At 35.1% G+C, this 20,361-nt stretch overlaps 1 protein-coding gene across 5 annotated transcripts in view; it reads right to left on the bottom strand.

Moving 5' to 3' along the window:
• The window catches only part of LOC143244392 (polyunsaturated fatty acid lipoxygenase ALOX15B-like), a 55,222-nt gene extending 35,197 nt beyond the window's left edge, over positions 1 to 20,025 (bottom strand). Inside the window, exons 1-3 of one of the 5 annotated variants that reach the window (XM_076488969.1) lie at positions 20,008 to 20,025; positions 10,038 to 10,136; positions 1,978 to 2,431 (exon numbers count right to left, since the gene is read on the bottom strand). In XM_076488969.1, the coding sequence (XP_076345084.1) occupies positions 1,978 to 2,431; positions 10,038 to 10,051 (468 nt within the window). In that variant the 5' untranslated portion in view covers positions 10,052 to 10,136; positions 20,008 to 20,025. Of the gene's footprint in view, positions 1 to 1,977; positions 2,432 to 8,304; positions 8,419 to 10,037; positions 10,342 to 14,232; positions 14,376 to 20,007 lie in introns of those variants that run through there. The other 4 variants (XM_076488967.1, XM_076488970.1, XM_076488968.1 and 1 more) reach the window with 4 other exon arrangements.
• Positions 20,026 to 20,361: the final 336 nt, after the last annotated feature.

Raw genomic sequence — 20,361 nt, 5'->3', positions numbered from 1 at the left:
TTCAATCTACAGACACTGAAACGACGCCACATAAGGAACTTTTAACGTTGCAGTTTGTACTGTCGTGCGTATGCCATGAATGACGAGAAGAATTATACATTATGTAGACTACAACATAGCATGACATGAATTTCAAATGCAAAAACTGAAAATGTTGATTACTTTTAATTTTGGTTTTATTTACTCTCGAAACAGAGCACATTGGGAAACTTTGTGGAAGTACATCCAGTATACTTTAGTTCATAATAGGTATAAGACGATTGTTTCACATCGGGGACACCTTTCTCCTGACGACAACATCCTTAATCCGGGTAATATCCTCAGAAATCTAGGACATATGGTCTCCCTGTTCTAAACGTACGTGCTTCAGCTCAGGTCTAAACATTTAACCTGCCATACTTATTATTTAATTCCACTATTTCAAGGCTGTGCTAGGTCAGTCGTTTTTCCTAGGGCACGGTCGTTGACTCAATATATGTTATATAATTAACATAGTTGCTACAGACATGGCAAACTTTACTTACCCTAACCTCATATAGTCCAACAGAAGTCTAAGTGTTTGAAGCTATATCTTTAACTTTTGTCAACTTCTTTTCTAAATTCTTTCACGTGATCTTTTAAGAGCTGATCACCTCTAGTTTGTTTGTTTCAATGTCTTCCTCCACCCCACTTCAAGGGGCAGACTTGCTCAAGCAAGATTTCCTACACACACAATGGTAGGTTGAAACAGGTTGCACGAGGTTTTTTGTTTTTCAATCTTTAGTTAAATACAAAGTGCTCAATTGAAAGGCGTAACATTGACAGTTTCTCCACTTTTCACACAGTGATCAAATAGAACGTTAGAAAAACTAGTTTTATAAATTAATAAGATAAATTCACATGATGCGTAACATTATTCATCTTTGCATTATATAATCTGACACAAACATAATTATTTCATCTGCTCATGGCTCTGTATAGATTACGATATTAACAACAAATGCGCTGTAGGATATGGTGTATTGAAGTGACCATAACCAGACTAGATACAGTAGTGGCCATACCTTTACAAGGCTGTGCTATTGTTCTAAGACAAATTTCTAGAACGTAATTCATACAGGCTGTGCTATTGTTCTGTAGGCATGTAGCTGGAAGTTTCCGCTTAGTAAATGAAACGTAAGTTTATTTATGTGATTCAGAAGTGCAGAGTAACTTACGGTGTTAGATTAAATAATCCAATACGCATTTTAGTTATTTACAGTCTCACCCACAAGGTGCCTCACCAATAAGTTTGAAGGCTTATAACGCTAAACATCAGGTTTCGATGCCAACGGTGGACAAAGCACAGATGAACCATCGTGTAGTTTTGTGCTTAATTAAGAACGAAAAATTATTTACAGTCTTAGCTAGACTGACATACAATGTTACATTTCTTAAATTGTAATAACTACATTGGTCCAGTGTGATAGGCTTAGTAAATGAAGTTTTACATTTGAAAATTCTACTTTAGTGCTTGGTTAAAATCACTAAGCAATCCCATCTTCGTCAAGTGTTCTGGGTTAACAGCCGAAAACACCACTTGCAGTTAAAGTACCCAAATTATGACCTCGGTCAGTGATGTCACGGAAGAGATGATATACTAATCTACAGCGTCTTGAGGCAAAGTGATTCAGTGGCTCCGAGTTTCAAACTATTAGTGGGACAATTGGGAGGTCGAGGTCGGGTGTCATGCTATGGTCTCCTTAAACAAGACATTTCACTCCATCTTGTTTCAGTTTACCTAACTGTATGACAGACACCACCAGCTGGCGTTCTGTACAAGTGAAATAGGTCACCATTCTCACCCGCTTATGACAATTGAAACTGGATTTCAGAGGTACATACTTAACTTAAAATAAAAAGAAAGATGCGTTGAGAGAAAAAAACATCTGTTGGCCAAATATCATCAGTAGTGTAATATATTAGGGTGAAAATGTTATCATAATTTAAAGGACTTACTTGGGCAGGACCATCCTCAATGTATACCGCTATCTGATAGTCTCTCCTCTTCTCTTCTAACTCCACTTCGCGCTGTTGCTTATTAGGGTCTTCTTGTGGAAGGTGGCTGTCGAACTCGTAGAACAGGTAGTTTGTAAATGGGGCTATCCATCTGTGTACAGGAAAATAGCTAACTCCCCCTTCTGAATCGCATATTTCGACCCTGTCTAGGAACCAGCTATTGGCTAGGCCGTAAGCGTCTCGCCACAGCTTAATTCTTGCCGGTCGACTGAAGCTCTGATCCACCTCCATCTCGTAAACATCTGTCGCACCTTGTTCCATGTCATTACCCCAGTTGTCCAGTTTTATCTTCGCTGACTCGCTACCTTGGTAGTCGTAAACTGTTATCCATACGTTGGCGTCAGTACCGGCGCCAAAACGATCGCCAGTCACTACAATTATTCTCAGTTTCCGCCTAAGTAGAAATAAATTAATAACTCAGCTACATACAAGAAAAATGCAAGGTTCCATAGAAAGTCTTCGTCCTCGTCCATGTTAGGGCTAGCAATGTCTCACTAATACTAATTCTCAAGAAACTACTAAAGAAAGCCCTAAATAATTAACCAAGCTATTTCCGTATACATAAAAATAATCCTTTATTATCATTTATAGAGCTTAAATATTCTATTAAGTTACAACCAACAAACAGATAATGTTTTTCCCACTTTTATTGTACTTTCCGAACAATAATTCTGTTGGACTTTTTTTTTATTCAATGTATTCATGTATATATTTAATATATACATTTATTTATTAATTTTGCATATATATATTTAATGAAACGAGTTAAAAGTGTTCTTAACAACCACTTCCTGACATGTATTAAAAATCAAGCAAAAAACTATGAAGCTGAAAATATTTCATTCTTCTTATTAAATTGCTCAGTTTCAACAGATGAGGTTACGTAGCTCTGGTGGGAAATTAATTAGGTAAAGACAGCGAATTTTTCCGAAGTAAGCTTTCGCAGTTCCAATTTTAATCTGATAGAAGCCTTTTCGTCATAGTCACAACTTTTAGGGGCCAAAAAAAAAAGGTGAGAAGGCACTTTAGTGTACTTAATAATGAAACATTAGCTACATCATCTAAATTTCAAAACTTCTAGGCCCATAGAAACAGTCAATTAGGCTTAACTCAAGTAGTGACGTTTTAACTTTTATGTTACTTTACAGTTAAATTAGCTATAATTGTTTTGTCTTTCTCAGTACTTACGAGGCACTTACTTTCGCCGAAGATTATTGACAAAGTTATAATGGACAACACTTGAAATATGTATCTATTTTTTTAGTGGTAAGGAGATATTTATGAAATAACAGATTGCCTTTAAGACGATAACTTAGGATGTTAAGAGATACCCACTTAAAAGTGTCAAAATGACATTCTGCAGTTACGTTACAGTAACACAGATAAACGTTCTGTACCTAAAATCGTGCTAAAACTTTATGAAAAATGATTCTGGCCACACATTTGTATTAAAAGCGCCATTGCTTAAGTTGTCGGGAATATTTCACAACCATTAACGTTCCTCTCAATCACCTTAACACATATTTGATTAAATAACCAAGTAATCGATTTCTGTTGAAGAAGTTATATTGAAACTTGTTTTAGTTTTTTTGAATTTCGCGCAAAGCTACTCGAAGGCTATCTGCGCTGGCTCTCCGTAATTTAGCGGTGTAAGACTAGAGGGAAAGCAGCTAGTCATCACCACCCACAGCAAACTCTTGGGCTATAATTTTACCAAGGAATAGTGCGATGGACCGTCACATTATAACGCCCCCACAAACCCGCGATTCTCAGGTTACGAGTTGAGTGCCTTAACCATCTGACCATGTCAGGCATACCATAAAATTGTCTTAAAATGTATTATTATTATTGCATTATACTGTTTATAACGACTATTAAGAACTACTTGCTCGGCATGGCCAGGTGGGTTAAGGCGTTTGACTCGTAATTCCAGGGTCGCGGGTCCGAATCCCCGTCACATCCAACATGCTCGCCTTTTCAGCCGTGGGGGCGTCATGATGTGACGGTCAATCCCACTATTCGTTGGGAAAAGAGTAGCCAAAGAGTTGGCGGTGGGTGGGGATGACTAGCTGCTTTCCCTCTAGCCTTACACAGCTAAATTAGGGACGGCTAACGCAGATAGCCATCGTGTAGCTTTGCGCGAAATTAAAAAAATAACAATAAGAACTATTTTAATTATTGAAAACAAATAATAATTTATGTAATCTGATTGGAGGAATGACTGACAAGCTGGAGAAACCGTATCGTGTCATCATGATTTTACACTTTTTTTTTTTACATTAACTTGTTTGTGTGAATAATGATTGGTTTCTTGTTAAGCGCATAACAACATAACATATTGAGCTATCTGCTCACCACGGTTGGCCCGGCATGGCCAGGTGGTTAAGGCACTGATTAGTAATCGTCACACCAAACATACTCGTCTTTTAAGCCAGGGGGGCGTTATAAGGTTACGGCGAATCCCACTATTTGTTGGTAAAAGAGTAGCCCAAAAGTTGTTGGCGGGTGGCGATAACTAGCTGCCTTCTCTCTAGTCTTACACTGCTAAATTAGGGACGACTAGCGCAGATAGCCATCGTGTAGCTTTGCGCGAAATTAAAATCAAGCAAAACCACGCTCACCACGGGTAAGAGAAAGAAATTTTTGTGTTGTTAAGACGAAAATTTACCGCTGAGCCAATAGAGATGTAAGAGGGTCTTTAAAATTGGACTTTTGAAAGCAAAATAAAGTTGAAATAGGAAAAAGTAAAGGAATAAATAAGATGTAAGTTTAATGACTGAAATATTCGTGAATTATAGCCCTGTACACGTAGTTAGGATGTGTCTTCAGTCTGATACATGCAAGTACTTTTTATGCAGGTGTCACGTGATGTTCTTGTTAAATAGATGTCAAAAGGTGGTAAACATGTTTTTAGTCTTTTTACTCGGGTAAAGTTGTATACGCCAAGGGCTAGAGATATGTACCGTATTAAAATTATGTCTTAGCCCTTCTTGGGAGAGGCGATACCATCTCAAGAGGAATTTCAAATATTTGTACCAATTTATATGAAATAGAAGTTTTCTTTCCTGTGAATTTTACTTGGAATAGCTGATGACGTATGCAGTTGGTTTCTGGTAAACTAATCTTTTGTCTGAATTTTGTTGTTAAACGGGAATTCGTTCTTCGGATGACAAGGAACCCACCTTGAGGCTAATAATGTTTGCAGATGGCTTGAATGGACAACGAAAAGGCTTTATTATAAGAGCAACACAGTAATAAGTGTACAACGTTTCTACAAAGTATAGTCACATTAGGTTTATAAGTAGTTTAATTTGCACGGAAATACATATATGTACATATTTTAGTTAAAATAATTACGTTTTAATGAAGTTAAATAGTAAAATAAGTAAAGTCATAAGGAAGGACTGCATTGAACACAGCAAATCCAAACCTCTGATTGGTTTTATTAATTTGTTATTTTAACTGAAAAACAAGCCGAAAGAAAAATAAAATAAACAAAAACGCTGTATCATCATTGTAGCTTGTACCCTGGGATCTGTTCAGTTGATGCAGCGTGTTTCGTTCAATTTGTTTTTATTTCAGCTGGTTTTGGGTTAAAATAACAAACTAATATATATATATATATATACACAGTATGGAACGAAAAGGTCACGAAAGATTAATTGTTTGTTTGTTTTGAATTTCACGCAAAGCTACACGAGGGCTATCTGCGCTAGCCGTTCTTAATTTAGTCGTGTAAGACTAGAGAGAAGGCAGCTAGTCATCACCACCCACCGCCAACTCTTGGACTACTCTTTTACCAACGAATAGTGGGATTGACCGTCACATTATAACGCCTCCACAGCTGAAAGGGTGAGCATGTTTGGTGTGACGTGAATTCGAACCCGGGACCTTCGGTTTACGAGTCGAACGCCTTAACCCACCTGATCATGCCGGGCCCGAAAGATTAATACATTAAAACTTCATAAACATGATTTAAAGACTGTTTTAGGAACAATACAAATGGTTTGTATGTTAGAGTGAAGTACAAAGCTACATGATGAGCTATCAGTTGTCTGCCAGCCACGGGTATCGAAACACGGTTTTTAGCATTGTAAATCAGCAGATATACAGCTGTACCGCTAGGGGGAGGGCAACACAGATGGAATCAACCCTATAAAGAAGTTTTTCATTCACACAAACAATATTCAACCATAAATCTCGCACAGCTACCACAGCAAAATCCTCACAACTCATAAACAAAACTGATACTCATGAACCAAAAATGAACTAAACAACAACACATTACATTGCATTTCACCACTCGTTACTGACATCAGTGTAACAACAATTCACAATTGTACATAATTTGCCATTAAACACGAAAACTCAGCTATAAACTAAAATCATCGCAAAGTAAAAAATCACGTACAATCACGTAATACCGACGCCATTTATAAAATAACATGTAATAAACTGTCCAAAAATCTCAAATGAAGAAACTGGAAGAAAACTGAGAAACAGATATATCAGATACAACAAAACATTCTCCTAATTGCAACGAATAAAAAAATTGTCTGTTCAAACACACACTAAGCCTATGTAAGTCCCTGTTATGCAATATGCCCTATGTGGGTAGAGCACAAATAGCCCTTTATGTAGCTTTGTGCTTCAGTATAAAAAAATCGATCAACAATTAAAAACTAAGTTTAGGCAAAGAGCCAAACATTTTCAAACAAAAATCAAAGAAGCTACCTTAGTTGAACAAAACAACCTCTACTGTAAACCAACATCCCAGGAGGCCAGGATACCTTAAAATGTGTTAAACAAACTTCGGGCGCATGACCTCTTTTCACCCTACTGTGTAAACTACACGAATTTGATGATTATTACAGGTCTTCGAATTACTGCACGTTTGTTGTCTAATAAAACTTTCTTTGTTACTTATTCAACTTGTTTCTAAACAGAATTCCCTTTGCTCTTGGAGTTTGTAAAACTGATATGGAATTCCAACTGTCCCCGTGTGGACGTTTTGAAGACTCCTCCCAGCCACACCAGAATAATATGAAAGTTGCAAGCCGGTCAGTAAGTAAAATGAGCAATTACTGTCTAAAACAATATATTTTATTTATTTGTTAGCTTATGTTGGTTGCTTCCCCTTGCTGTGTATTTCCTGAACCTATTTTCATTGATGTTGTTAAATGTATTTATCGGACATTAGTACTCCTACATACCATAGAATATCGAGTGAATGTAATTTAAGGCAATACATTAAGTTCTGCAAAACGTTTATTTACGCTAGTTTGAATAAGAGGAATACGAATTTGAATAAATGGAAATTATTCCATTTACCAAATTTCATAGTTTACCTGTTTTCCTGTATTTGCTTAAAACTACACCAGGGCTATCTCTACACAATCGTTCCTAATTTGGAACTGATAGGTTAGAGAGGATCCAGATAGTAAATAGCGTAAACCGCCAACTCTTGTGATACACTTGTCTGATCTAATAGTTGGATTTGACAATCACTCTTTTAACGTACCCATGGCAAAAGAGTATGAAGCTCACTTCAGTTCTTTGGCAGTAAAGATAGGCGAACACTGAAGATACAGACAACTACAGACACTGGTCACACTCGATCTCTCCTTTTGACCAGTTGTACGTAATGATAATTACTTTTAGATACCAAGAAACAAGAACACCCCAACCCCCAATGGCACAGTGGATTGTCTACGGACTTACAACGCAAGAAACTGGGTTTCGATACTCGTGGTGGACAGAGCACAGAGAGCCCATTGTGTAGCTTTGGGCTTAATTACGAAAAAAACAAACGACAGAAACATTTTCGAGAAACAAAACTTCAATGAAAATGTTTTATTATTATTACTATATTATTTCTGACAGACTCCACACGAAGGATATAATATACTGAGATGAATGTCCGCCTCTAACTACAACACAGATGACACATAAAACAGTGGCGAAACTGTTAATAGAAGCACATTGCCCACTCAAACTCTTACAATTAGATTATAGTCACACCTTCAAGTGGAGGAAGTTATGAAATGCCTTTTTTTTCTGTAAACTGAGAAATCGTTGTATTTTATTTAGTTATTTTTACTTACAGAAGAAGTAGGGTTAGTAGAAATTATTGTGCAAGAAAAATGATTGTCATTCTTTTGTTTAGTTATTTATTATTACACTCTGGACTAAATTTGGCATTATTCAAAAATTTAGTTTTTGATGTAATACACTAAGTTTATTTTTGGAATCCTAAAATATCCTCACGTGGATTTTTTTACATCAGTTCCGTGACAGAGACAAGTGTACTGGCTTATAACGCTGAAATCCGGGGTTCGATTCTCCGCGGTGGACACAGTGATATCCCAAAGTGGCTTCGCTCTATTAGAAACATGTAGATATGGTTTGATGCAAGTTCAGAATCTTTCCTAGAAACTATTCTGATGTAAATCCATTTGAATAACACTACTAGTAGCTTACAAATAGTTTAATATTTGAAAATAATAAAATTAAAATATTAACAAAATCTCACAAATATTTGGCTTTCTTTCCGAAGCTTAAAAAATGATACATTATGATGTTTTGAAAAACCAATAGTTATAAAGGAAATGATCAGAACCGTGACAGATATTTTGTAAATGTGAACTATACACTTATGATTAAAGCCCAACATGGCCAGGTGGTTAAGATACTCGAATCGTAATCTGAGAGTCGCGGGTTCGAATCCCCATCACACCAAACATGCTTGCCTTTTCAGCTGTTGGGGCGTTATAATATCATGGTCAATCCCACTATTCATTAGTAAAAGAGTTGGTGGTGGGTGGTGATGACTAGCTGCCTTCCCTCTACTCTACATTGCTAAATTAGGAATGGCTAGCACAGATAGCCCTCCTGTAGCTTTGTGCGAAATTCAAAGACAAAATAAACACTTATGATTAAACTATTCAAATGTAGATATAGAATTTCTATAAAACTATTGCGAAAAAGAGCAGTGCTAAATTTGGTAACTGTTATGAGTACGTAATTCAGATAAAATGTGTGTTAAGCGAAACTAAAACGTATTCAGAGGCTATTGTTAGGCGACGACAGTCACACACTAGACACCTCTAATGCGAAATTCGATTGTAACATTTGTATAACGTTTCGAACATTGTTCTCAAACATATCTAGAATAAAAATAACTAACATACTAAAATCGTTTACTAAACTCCGAGTTAAAGGGCCAGCATGACCAGGTGGTTAACTCGTAATCTGAGAGTCGTGCGTACGTTCCAATCCCCGTTACACAAAACATGCTATCCCTTTCAGCCGTAGGGGCGGTATATGTTTTGGTCAATCCCACTGTTCGTTGGTAAAGGAGTAGCCTAAGAGTTGGCGGTGGGTGGTGATGACTAGTTGCCTTCCCTCTAGTCTTACACTGCTTAATTAAGGCTGGTAGCGCAGACAGCTCTTGAGTAGCTTTGTGCGAAGTTCAAAACAAACCAAACCGATTTAAAGATAAATTTTGTTATTTAAATACGACCGACTTTTACAAAAATTATGCTGTTTAAAACTTACGATAAATGACAACCAACAAAGAGATGTTTATACAACTTAAAAATATATTAAAATATTATACACACATACAGTATTCCCATTTTTGCCTCTGATGAAGAAAGGTACACTTCTCTAAAAATTCTCGAGTTATAAGAACTTAGTGTTTTTGTCCGGTGGGACAGTGGCAAGTCTACAGACTTAAAACGCTAAAATCCTGGGTTTGAACTCCTATGTGGATACAGCAGACAGCTCAGTGTGACTTTCCTCTGTCAACCAACGTATGTGTATATATATATATATAATCACTATTTTTTTTCTATCTGTAGCTATATTAAATTAGTTATTATTTTTCAGATCTATATATTAAACAAATGAAATGTTTACTAATATCCAGTATAAGCCTTATTTGTAGTTACAACAACTAGAAAATGTACAATCACAATATTAGAAACCAAAACTCTCACCTGGTCTCGGACATGTTCGACGTGAACTGTAGTCCTGAATTGAAGGCCCAGTGGTTATGCGTACTAATAGCATTCACTTTAACACCTTCTTACAGCCCTCTGGCGGAAATATTTGACAATGTGAAACATGTTATGCAATAAAACAATTAATCAGTCAAATGAGCTCACGTAGTTAGGTTCCAAAACAGCCATTAATATTTGTAATTTTACACCAAACGAATAACTCTTATTCGAATTACGTGGTTTAACTCCGGAGAAGTTTGCGAATAGACGCACAGAACTATATATAAACCCAAGTCCCGACGTAGTAAAGAAATTTACACACGTGCTAAACTTACACCGTCATTCTCTTCTGTGAAAAGTGTTAGCAAGATAATTAGATGTAGGTGTATTAAAACGATTAGATTTGGTGTACGTCACTTTAATTGCCGTTTTTGTCTAATCGTATTACCTGAACTTTTATACCACTGATGTCACGAATATTAATGAAATAACACATTTATTAGGAGTTGTACAATGGGCATAGTAAAGGTAACATTTTTTGTCGAACTGGCATCGATAATATGATGTTTACACAAGACAGTAAAGGTTGTTTAATTATTTCATGAAAGTTTATAGAGATTTTTAAGCACATGAAAACGGGAAACAAGTTTGCTTGGTATAACTCGTTAATAAAAATAATTAAATATTGTTCAGTGGGACTGTTATATTATATTATATTATATTGCTTACATCGACTTAACGGTTTTTTTTTATGCAGATCAAATTAAATTTTTTCACGAGATTTGTTTGAAGGCGTGTTTTGAATTTTGCGCAAAGCTGCTCGAGGGCTATCTGCGCTAGCCGTCCCTAATTTAGCAGTGTAAGACTAGAGGGACAGTGGGATCACCACCGACCGCCAACTCTTGGGCTATTGTTTTACCAATGAATAGTGGGATTGGCCGTCACATTATAACGTTCCCACGGTTGAAAAGGCGAGCATGTTTGGTGTAACCGGGATTCAAATTCGCAACCCTCGGATTACGAGTCGAGTGCCTTAACCACCTGGCCATGCTGGGCCTAGTCAAGAGATTTCCGAGGTTAGTGGTATATACTCAGTTCCATTATACTTTAATATACTGTCACTAAAATTGTTTCCATTTTGAGTTTAAATCTCCGATAATAAAGTTCGTAATTACTGACTGACGTATGGGCTTATTTCTGTCGATATAGTTGTTTAAAATATGAGTAAGAGATGTGTTGTACGCATGCGTCTTCTTTAACCTCAGGAAGGGGGCCTTTAGATGTGTAAATCTGAAAAAAATACATTATATTTATACGTACAAAACCAAAAGGCAGCCAAGTGACTAGCGTGTCGGACTGTGTATTTGAGGGTCCGATGTTCTCGTCCCGTTATCATAAAATAAGGATATCGCGTTCTTGGTTTTGGGCAGTTGATGCTTTACAACAGTGAAAGATAATCCAATTTCACTATTTGGTCTGTAAGCAATAGGAACCAATTAATTGTTAGGTTTTGCTGGCTAGCTTCTCTAACCTGTCGGTGCAAAATTAGGAAGACTACTGCATTAAGTTCTCGTGTAGCTTTACAAAAAAATAAAAAATCACCAAACATACAATTCTATCTTTTGTGTCTAGAGTTAAGTAAGGCACTTTAGCTAAAGCTTTATCTTCAACTACAATTGTATCTTTTGTGTCTAGAGTTAAGTAAGGCGTTTGTGTGTGTTTTCTTATAGCAAAGCCACACTAAATTTTTATTTAGTGTTATAAATCCGTAGACTTACCACTGCATTAGCGAGGGGCTTAAGTAAAGCACTTCAGCTAAAGCTTTACCTTCAACTACAATTGTGTCTTTTGTGTCTAGTTTTAAGTAAGGCACTTTAGCAAAAGTTTTATCTTTTATCCCAACTCTATCTATATTGAAAACAATAATTAAAAAAGTATTTCAGGAGTCTGTTGTGAAACAATGAAATGAGACGTTGTAATATACATGTTTACGTGAAAAAGCAAATAATAATAATAAAGAGAGACCATGAAACCAGAGAATAAACCCAGAACTTCTTGCTCACGAGATTAATGTCTTGCCATTCAGTTATCTAAAAATAAAGAGCTATTTCTATTTATTTTCACTAATATGGGTGTTTTCTCTATAACTGTGATGACGTAATAAATGTTGGTAATGTTATTAGACAATAAGTCGGTTTATCTTCCACCACCGACCCAAATTATACGAAATGTAGCACACTTGTTTTATCATCACTACTTTAAAATTCAGTGGATGGTCAACTTTAACTCCAGACGTCGTTAAGTAGAACTGTACTTTGCTGATGGCGGGGGCTTTCTTTTATCACCAAAGTGCAGGAGAAACTATTTGTTTGTTTGTTTTCATTTTGAATTTCGCGAAAAGTTATATGCGCTAGTTGTTCCTAAGACAAGAGGGAAAGCGGCTAGTCATCACCACCCACCGCCAACTCTTTGGCTACTCTTTTACCAACGAATAGTTGGAATGACTGCAACACTATAATGCTACTATGGTTGAAAGGGTGAGCATGTTTGGTGTGACGGGGATTCGGGGACCCACGACCCTCAGATTACAAGTCGAGCTCCCTAACCACCTGGTAGCCATGCTGAACTGTAAGAAGACTTGTACCTTGTTTTATGCTGACGACGGGGGGCTTTCCTTTAACATCAGAACTTTTTAAGTAGCACTATACCGTATACTCCTATTCTACCGACGATGAGGACTTTCCTTTACCACTTAAGGCTATTAAGCAGAAGTACAACTAATGTTTTTCTACCGAAGAGAACTTTCCTTTAATATCGAAAATGATTTAAGAAAATTAGTTAAATCGAAGCCTACACAGTATTAATAGGTAAAAAAATTGAGGTTTGGTTCTTTCATATTATTATCGCAATACTTTTAATTCTGTTTTTAAATCTGCCAGTCCTCCGTTATCCGTTTTTGGTGTTCTATCCTTTATTATTCTATCCTTTCCGCTATACTATACCGTACAACGATTTTTATTTTCTTTTTTTGTTGTTGTTGTGAGACGCGGATGAATCACTTAACCAACTAACCATTCACACACCCTGGGTTCAACAACTACTCAGAAAAACACTGTATGAACATCGGATCCATCAAGGTTATAACAACACATATCTTAATATTACACATACGAGTACGTAACATTTCGCGTCTGTTAAGTCGTCAAATACTGCTATAAACACATTTTTTTGTTTTTAACAATATCAATAAATTGTTGTGAAGACCCCTACATGCTAATGAAAGATGTAACTGTTCATTCGTAGTGAGATTTTGTGATGTTTTTCACAGAGAAAACGCAATTAATTTTACAGTTTTATTAATCCTTATACGAGGTCTAAGAAATTTTTTTGACTTCTCGTCATCCACTTGTACAGGGTGTTCAGAAAGTCACTGTGCAGTTTTGTAATCGCAGTCTATTTCAAGCCAGCAACTGATAGCGATGTTTAGAAACAAAATAAGAAGGATCCAGGCCTGTATTGATGCCAACGGGGGTCACTTTCAACATTGTTTATAATTGTCATTCATATTTACCTCCTGTATTCTATATTGAGACATGTCTGTTAATAAATATATAAGTGCACAGTGACTTTCCGAACACCGTCTCTAATGATCACTTTATATAAACACAAAATTATGTTCATAGGCCTGCGATTGTTTTATTGTCTTATTTCAGCACGTTTTACAGTAATTCCTCTAATCCTAAAAAGATATTCATTTTTTTCTCCATCACGTACAGATTTGTTCAGAAAATATCATATGAACATTTACATAAATGAATCAATTTCATTAAAATTGGATCACATTTTGTTATGGTTAAAATGTTGGCAACTAGTGGCTATAGATTTCTCTAGACCAATCGCGGCGTGAGAGTCTTATCCGAAGCGTATTTGTAAGATAGATCTTTGTTTATCAGGATTGAAATTGTGATTTAATGAATTGAAGTTTCTTTCTAATATTAAGAATTAGTTTGTTTGCTTTAAAGCAAAGTCATATTGGACCATCAACTGTGTCCAACGCAGGGAATCAAACCCCAGGCATTAAGTCCGAAGACTTATCGCAGACCCATCAGAGGATCAAGAATGACAGTGATTATAGAAAGGGATGATTAATATATTTCGCAACTTCCAAAATATAATTCAAAATTAAACTTACTTCTTGTTTCGAAGATAAAAAGGCCACACTGGTTTCCCCCTTCAAATAGGCCCGGCATGCCCAGGTGGTTAAGACACTCGACTCGTAATCCGAGGGTCGCCGGTTTGAATTCCCATCACACCAAATATGCTCGCCCTTTCATCCGTGGGGGCGTTATAATCTAACCGTCAGTCCCACTATTCGTTGGTAAAAGAGTAGCCCAAGAGTTGGTGGTGGGTGGTGATAACTAGTTGCCTTCCCTCTAGTCTTACACTGCTAAAAAAGGCTAGCTCAGATAGCCCTTGCGAAATTCCAAAACAAACAAAAAACGTCAACATTTTATTAAAAATAGAGGGTGGGCTGATATAATTTAAAGTTCAATATGATAAAAAGAAACGTTTAACAAAAGGTTGAATAATTCAGTTTATATGTCATTACTTATTACAGTACATTAACATTGAAAACAATATTCAAACTACACAAAATAATGTATTTTCTACATAAACGTAATGTTCACCATACTTTAGCTTTACACAGTGATACGAAATATTAAATATTTATTTACGATATTTGACGAATTATTTCCGCTGGAGATACATTTTTATATCAAGTGGGTTTCTCGTCATCAAGATGTCACAACATAAATGACTAAGCGATTCAATGAATACTAATGGTGTCAAGTTTCAGTTAGTTAGGCTTAGAAAACCGTTTTACGGACTATTTTAGACAGATATTTCCTGATGTGAATTTCTGAAATTGTTATGGTAACACGACTTATTTTTCAGTTAAAAATTATATAAATTAATTCTTTGTTATTTTATTGTATAAAACTCGTTTTTCAATATAGCCTAATATATTACCACTAGTAATATGTGTAAAAAGATTATTTTAAGAAACACTAAGATACTATTAACGAAACCATGTTTAATTTACAAATTACTGGTCTGTAAACCTCTGTCCCCCTCTGGTACAGCGGTAAGTCTACGTATTTATGATGCTAAAATTAGATGTTCGATTCCCCTCGGTGCACTCAGGAAACAGCCCTATACACATCCAGCTTAATATTTCATGATGAATTTATATCACATGAATATCTATTTATAACAAGTATCCATTTATTTTACAAAACTCATGTTCTATCATAGTGTCACGATTATTATTTGCAAGTACAATTACACTTAATAAACATGGGAGTGCATTTATTAAGAAGAGCTCAAGATAATCCAATATTCTATAAACACCTTAGCTTATAAAGTACTGGATTAGGTGCTATACTACTATTATACATTATATTTAAATTACTATTACAGTCAGCCCGGCATGGCCAGATGGGTTAAGGCGTTCGACTCGTAATCTTAGGGTCGAGGGTTTGAATCCCCGTCGCCCCAAACTTGCTCGCCTTTTCAGCCGTGGGGGCGTCATGAAGTTACGGTCAATCCCACTATTCGTCGGTAAAAGAGTTGCCCAAGAGTTGGCGGTGGGTGGTAATGACTAGGTGCCTTCCCTCTAGTCTTACACTGCTAAATTAGGGACGGCTAGCGCAGATAGCCTTTGTGTAGCTTTGCACGAAATTAAAAAACAAACAAACTATTACAGTTAGAGTTTATATTTTTAACCTGTGTGCACAAACGCTGAATTTATGATGAGACATTTTAATATATATTTTGAAACAATGTTACGGTACGTTGTGGCATATTATACGTTTACACTTACACAAAGATAATAAAGTCTTATTATTAATTTGTCAGTGTTTTAATTTCAAATGTATCAGATTTTGAAGAAGTGCACTCGAAGCTTGGCTAAAGATTAAATGTTAGATATTTATTTGCGTAGTTTAACTTTTTTTTTCATAAGCTTGAGAGAAAACGCAAATGGTTATTTAACAAATAAACCTTTAAAATAGTTACTAAAACATATACACAGTCTTATATTTATCTAGACATACTTGAAACTTCATATACATCAACAGGTTTAACAAAGCTGGTCTTGCTTAGAAAGATTTATAAATCTTTAAAAATCAAACAGTAATTAATGCTATTAATAATTATTAACAATAAATGTTTAGTTAATGTTTACTGTAAATATAAAAAGCGATCATCTCTTTATTACTAGTCCCTGTCGCGCCAAACATGCTCGCCCTTTCAGCCGTGGGGGCGTTATAATGTGACGATCAATCCCACTATTCGTTGGTAAAAGAGTAGCCCAAGAGTTGGCGGTAGGTGGTGATGACTATTTGCCTTCCCTCTAGTCTTACACTGCTAAATTAAGGACGGCTAGCACAGATAGCCCTCGAGTAGCTTTGTGCGAAATTCAAAAACAAACAAAACTTTATCACTAGAGGTTACATGCGCAAACTTAGCTTTCTCTTTTTTAGGGTTTGATGGTCCTGAAAAAACCTTTTAAGTTTCATGTGAAACAAAATCATTTTCTTTAAAAAAGAATATTTTCAGCTTCAGAACTAATCCTCATTGAAAAATATGTCTCTTTTGTATAATTCTAATGACCAATAAAGTAGTAATTGGGGAACATTTAAATGATAAATGACCACGTAAATAAAACACACTTACATAAACAAAACAAACAGGAAACACACTGATTTGTATGGAATCAATCACTATTTCTATCTGTAATAAACGTTCTGTCATTTATTAAGATATTTAACTTCCAAATGTTGCATTTTCATCTAACCCAACGAGTTGTCATACTGTACAAAATAAGTTATCGAACACGGCGCAAGATTTGTAATTTCCTAATTTTTCTCATTGAAAACCATCAGTAAAAAAACAGTTTTATATTTATCCATTTTGAAATTCTATAAAGTGATTGTATGTTTAGTCTAGATTTAAAGATAAGTTTTATTTTGCAACTACATATACTACATAAGGGAATCTAACATGATTACAGTGGCTGCTGCATTTTATGGACCTTTGGCTGTGTACACTGACAGTGTTGGCATGAGACTTTAAGGTTATCGTCAAACATGGGTCCCTGAGAACAATGGTTTATCTATATATTATGAATAACAGCATCTCCTTGTAGTAACCTTAGTAATACTACCCAAACTTGGCAATACAGTAACAGTTAATCATATGATAATCTATAATGACTTTATCTTCTTTCGATTACTGTAACAGACCTTTAGTGACTTTCGTAAATCTTACAACAATTTCGTTGACACTGAAAATGTAAAGTCGATAGCTATACTATTATATTATACGATAAGAATAATTATAGTAAGCATGGTCTCTGGAGACATATCTAATCACGTTGATAAATGTCTGAAATTATTTTTATGTATTTAAATATTTATATATCTTTGTTAAACCTGTTGATGTATATGTTTCAAGTAAACCTAGATAAATATAAGACTGATTATAATTTAATAAATATTGTAAATACTCATTTCGTTTGTCTTAAGTTTTTCATAAAAGGTTAAACTAGACACATAATTAACTAGTCAGGCTTCGAGTGTAGTTCTTTAGCAACTGTTATATTTAAGATTGAGCACTAGCTTTTTTATTTTTCAATTTCGCGCAAAGCTACACGAGGGCTATCTGCGCTAGCCGTCCTTAATTTAGCAGTGTGAGACTAGAGGGAGGGCAGCTCGTCATCACCACCAACCGCCAACTCTTGGGCTACCCTTTTACTAACGAATAGTGGGATTGACCGTTATATTATAACGCCTCCACGGCTGAAAGGGCGAGCATGTTTGGTGTGACGGGGATTCGAACCCCCGATCCTCACATTACGAGTCGAGTGCCTTAACCACCTGGCCATGCCGGGGTAAACACTAGTTGTAGTTGATAAAACAAGTAATATATATTGTATATGTGTAAAAGATAATACGTCACATGCTACTGTAACATTGTTTCAAAATCTATGTAAAAATATCTCGTGATAAATTTAATATTTGTTTACACATAATGTTAAACAAATGTAAAACCCTAACTGAAATAGTGAAATTAACATAATTTGTATGAGAAATAATTCACTATTTTATATGTTGTTTGAAATATAATAGTGTAAATAACAAGAGTGATTTGTGTAAATTTTTAAGTGCAAAATATGTCGTATTACCATAACAGTTTTAAAATCTACATGGAGAATTTCCATTTTGAAACAGTCAGTGAGATAGTGAACCTACCAAAGGAAATCTTACCCCATTAGTTTGCACTGAATCGTTTAGTTATTTATGTTGTGACTTGTGTTTAGTATGGTAACTCATGATAATTTACCTTGTTTTCACATATATTATAAAAATTAAACTCTTAACTGAAATTATAATATGAACATAATGTACAAAAGTTGTATGGAAGTTAATAATGTGTTTTATAAGTTAAAATGTTTCTGTGAATCTCTGAGATTCTACTTAGCTCTGTCGATAAATGTTCCAGTATGACTGAATACTGTCCGATTTAAAGTTTGTGATTTTGCTCACAGACCTTGATGACCGTATATATGTAGATAAGCAAATTTCTTTTATAAAAACGTGAGTAATTCATTTGTGGAGTCTAATTGAATAGAAAGTATACAAAAATTGTACTCTAACTGAAATATTCCCCACTGGTACAACAGTAAGTCTACGCATTTATAACCCTAAAATCAGCGGTTAGATTCCCTTTAGTGGACTCAGCAGACAGCCCGATGTAGCTTTACTATAAGAAAACACACGATAACTAAAATGTCTCGTCAAATATCGTGAATAGATATTTAATGTTTTGTGTCACTGTGTGAAGTTAAAGTATGGCGAACGTTAAATTTATGTAGAAAATACATAATTGTGTATAGTTTGAATATTTTTTTCAATTTTAATTATAATGTGTTATGATAAATAATGACAATGTGTAATAATCGAATTTTTCAACATTTATTTTCATAAACCTTTCCTTTTTGCCATATTGAATTTTAGGTTCTATCAGCCCTCTCTTTTATGTAGTAGAATGTCGACATATCGACAGCTGTGAGTCAATAATGGTGTAGTTTCCATATCTTTTTGTGATTATATGTATTCACCTTTTTATCACTTGTGTTTAGTGTTATTGATCTCTGATAGAAGTTGGGAAAGCGCCTATATATAGTAGTTCGCTTAATGTTCAAAATGATATTACACACCAAATATAAGATTTTCTATCACAATAATCCTTTAAACTTTAGCAATCAACTTAAAGCTAAACATGAGATTTAAACAAGTGTCCTTTTCAGGACCATTGGATATTAGGTACAGAAAAGAAACAAACGTCAGGAAATGCAAAAAAAAGTAGTTTTATAAACACAAACGAAACCCAATGAATTACTAACGTATCTTATAGGCGGATGTTATAATAATAGATAATGTGCATGCACAATATGCTGCAATAGTCGTCTTGTCAAATATTTGTGTAACTTAGGACATCTACCTAAATTTACACATTGGTGACATGTTGAAAAGCAATTTTCCTCCTAGTAACACAACATATATATAATATTAATAAGATCATCCACTTATAGAAACACTATTTACCTTTGTAATACAATTAAATATATAAATGAAACTAATATTTTGTCAGGAACACTTTTGCTAAGTTAAACAAATAACAATAATAGTTTTACATCAGGTGGAAGACCTGCCGCTCTCTGTAAAATATACCCAAGTGTATACTATAACAAACTTTATAGAACATATAATTAAATTTAGAAATTAATGAAATGCTGAAACTCGTTAAAAACAATTTTCCATTTTCTAACGCAAGGCATATATAGGACCTTAATAACAGTATTTGCCGAGTTACACCGTCTGACTTTACTAAAAACACCCACCTTTGTAAGATCACTCCGCATATTGTGGACAGGTGTCGGGTTCTACTTCATGGACATTATTGCCCTCTGGTGTCTATTACATAACTCTTATGTAACCATCAGGTTAGTATTGAATAAGATAAAACTTAAAGTAACTTAACTGCCAAAAAACATCAAACTTTAGAAAACTGTTGGAAAAGAAAGACGAAAAGGCAAAATGAACAAATAGCGAATTAAAAAGTATAAAAATTAAGAAAAATCATCGAATTAGTAAAAGTGTAGTATAGGTGAAAATACCTTCTTGTTTCATAATAGTTTATAGTACATTTTCAGTTGTGTTGCAAGATAATCATTACACCCTGTGGCAAAGTACAA

This window comes from Tachypleus tridentatus, chromosome 2 (assembly GCF_004210375.1).
Source record: "Tachypleus tridentatus isolate NWPU-2018 chromosome 2, ASM421037v1, whole genome shotgun sequence".
Lineage (NCBI taxonomy): Eukaryota > Metazoa > Arthropoda > Merostomata > Xiphosura > Limulidae > Tachypleus > Tachypleus tridentatus.
This window is presented reverse-complemented; position numbering and strand designations above follow the sequence as displayed.